We start from the raw sequence: 2,619 nt of genomic DNA on the forward strand, positions 1-2,619 counted from the left end.
TTAGCCCTCCTCCCACCGTTCTCTTTCCTGGCCAGAGCAGCCAAGGCCTCCCCAGGAACCCCTGATTCCTTCTGGAACTCTCTCACACTGCCTAATGGTGTTACAACAGAGTGAGTCCAGAACTGTCCCTGCTGCCCAGTATTCCCAAATCCAGGGCTATACAAGGCGATCCCAGTCGTGCTGGGAGCATCCCCCAACAGCACCTTCCTAAGGCCCTTCTGGACAGAGCCCTGCCCAGCCTCTACTCACTCTTCAGCCACATCATCATCCTCTTCTCCAGGGTTGAAGGACTCGTCTGGAGGAGAGAGCAAGGGATCAGCACATCAGATAATCATGAGGGAAAGGAGCCAGAGCACAACACTCATCTGAGGTGGGTTGCCATGCCAACAGCGCCCCACAACTCCACTTGGGGGTCCGTTGTGCCCACCGCGAACCCGCGCCTTCGGCCCCGGGGAGCACAAGGGACCCGGGGGGCTCCTGCTTCCCCGCAGCACCATCCCAGTGGTGCCAGTAAAGGCAGTGGAAAGAGGGGGAACAGGCAGGCATGGGATCCCCCCGGGGCTGGTTCCAGACCGGGAACTGCCCGCAATCAAACACCGGAGGGGAAAACGGACTTAATCAGATCAACCCACTCATGAGGGAGATGGAAAAACCCCCAAATGGCATCAGGATCGAGCGAGGGGCTGTAATTAGGAGCCCTGATGGCTGAGCAGGGGCTGGGGGCCGCTAATGGAGGGTGGGGAGAGTGAGGTCAGCCCTGGAAGCGGTTCAAGGAGGGGAACAAGCTCCCGGATGGCTGCAGGAAGGAAGGAGGGATGGGGGGAGCCGGCCCCGCACCCACACAGACGCCCTCGGCGGGGTTTTTTTATTCAATCCAAGTTGCCATGTGAACAGACCCAAAATACAAAAAAAAAAAAACACCACCAAAAAAATTAACAAGTGAAGGAAAGAAAAGGAAAGAAACCCAAGTGTTTAAAAAAAAATAAATTGATGGGGAACAGGGGTGAAGGGGCACTGAGGAGCCTCCAGCACCTCCTGCCACCACGAGGTCTCGCACCCCCAGCCAGGCACAGGGGGCTGGGGGGAAGGAGGGCCCCCCAGCCCTGCTCCCGGTGGGAGCCATCCTGAGCCCAGGAGCCTGGTCTCTGCTGCGGGGCCGGCCCGCCCAGTCCTCTCGCCGACCTGGGAACCAGCCTGGAGCCAGCCGGGATGGGGCTAATCCGAGCCGGATGCCGAGTCCTCCGAGCTGGGGGGTGGGCTGGCAGCCCCCTCCTCCTCCGAGTCCTGCAGGCAGGGCACAAGGAGATCAGCGGGGGACAGTGAAGGAAGGGCAGCAGTCCCCACTCTTCCATCTCTCCTGTGCCCCCACACTGGGGACAGGGTGATGGTGGTGACTCGAGGACACCCCTCAAGGGATGTGACTGTGTACTACAGACACAAGGTAGGAGAGGGGCCCAGCCCCTGCGGAGACCACAAGGTTGTTCCCCCGAAAAGAAGGGCTGGGACCCCGCAGCCAGGACCCTCTACCTCCTTCTTGCTCTCTGCAGAGGAGCTCTCGTCACTGGACACAAACTCCTTGCTCTTGAAGCTGTCGCTCATGCTCTTGGCCGGGGACTTGGAGGACGAGGACTTGGAGGTGGCACCTTTCTTGTCCCCTTTCCCCTTCATCTGCTTCTCCTGCTTCTTCTTCTTCTTCTTTGACCTCTCCCTGTGCCGTGTGGGGAGAGGAGCAGTGTCACCTGGCTGGCAGCCCCCCAGCTCTGGCAAGGCACTGGTGAATAGACCGATTTTGGGGGGCTAAGCCCTGCCAGCCCCTTGCCCAGCACACTCACCCCCTGTGGCTGTCGGCCTTGCTGCCCACACTGTACTCCTTCATGGCCTTCTCATAGTCCCGCCTGGCATCTTCTGCCTTCCGATCCCACTCCTGTGACCAGAGAGCAGGGGCAGCAGGGCCTTCCCTCCTCTTCCACCATCTCCAGCACCCACCCACACCCCACCCTGCTCCCACCTCATCCCTCTCCACCTCTGTTCACCCAGCCCGAGGATGTCCCTTCCCCTTCCCAATTCCTCCCAGGAGCAAGGAAGGGTCCCCCACATTCAGCCTCTCCTCCCCAGACCAGGCCCAGATCTGCTGCCCCAGGGGAGCAGCCCAGTCCTCGCATCCCTCACCTCCTTCTTCTCCTTGGACATGGCCTTCCAGAGCTCCCCGGCCTTCTTGAACAGGTCGGTGATGCTGATGCCAGGGTGGTCCGACTTGATCTTCTCCCGGTTGGCGTTCAGCCAGAGCATGTACGCCGACATCGGGCGCTTGGGAGCGTTGGGGTCCTTCCCCTTCTTGCTCTGGGAGATCGAGAACACTCATGGAGCCCCAGGGCACCCCTCGCCCAGCACCCTGGCACCCCGCTCCCCTCTGCACCCCCCCAGCAGTGCAGCAGCCCCTCACCTCCTGCTGCTTCTTGCGGGGCTTGCGGTCCTTGACGATCTTGGCCTTCTTGGCGGGTTTCTTGTCGTCGCGGTCGCTGTCGCCGTCGCCGCTGGAGGAACTGGCCGAGGCGTTGCTGTCGAACCTGCGCGGGGGGCAGCGGCCTCAGCGCCCGGCCGGCAGCCAGACCTGCCCCC

At 61.6% G+C, this 2,619-nt stretch overlaps 2 protein-coding genes across 2 annotated transcripts in view; both read right to left on the reverse strand.

Moving 5' to 3' along the window:
- TNKS1BP1 (tankyrase 1 binding protein 1) overlaps window positions 1-497 on the reverse strand; it is a gene marked incomplete at its 3' end in the record, with an annotated part of 7,838 nt that extends 7,341 nt beyond the window's left edge. Inside the window, exons 1-2 of the mRNA XM_029965732.1 lie at window positions 428-497; window positions 250-295 (exon numbers count right to left, since the gene is read on the reverse strand). Of these exons, the coding sequence (XP_029821592.1) occupies window positions 250-295; window positions 428-497 (116 nt within the window). The remainder of the gene's footprint in view (window positions 1-249; window positions 296-427) is intronic.
- A 347-nt stretch (window positions 498-844) lies between these two features.
- SSRP1 (structure specific recognition protein 1) overlaps window positions 845-2,619 on the reverse strand; it is a 10,112-nt gene continuing 8,337 nt past the window's right edge. Inside the window, exons 13-17 of the mRNA XM_029965733.1 lie at window positions 2,444-2,567; window positions 2,170-2,340; window positions 1,833-1,924; window positions 1,528-1,708; window positions 845-1,284 (exon numbers count right to left, since the gene is read on the reverse strand). Of these exons, the coding sequence (XP_029821593.1) occupies window positions 1,216-1,284; window positions 1,528-1,708; window positions 1,833-1,924; window positions 2,170-2,340; window positions 2,444-2,567 (637 nt within the window). The 3' untranslated portion in view covers window positions 845-1,215. The remainder of the gene's footprint in view (window positions 1,285-1,527; window positions 1,709-1,832; window positions 1,925-2,169; window positions 2,341-2,443; window positions 2,568-2,619) is intronic.

Source organism: Manacus vitellinus, unplaced genomic scaffold, assembly GCF_001715985.3.
Source record: "Manacus vitellinus isolate BGI_N305 unplaced genomic scaffold, ASM171598v3 scaffold_118_pilon, whole genome shotgun sequence".
Taxonomy (NCBI): Eukaryota; Metazoa; Chordata; class Aves; order Passeriformes; family Pipridae; genus Manacus; species Manacus vitellinus.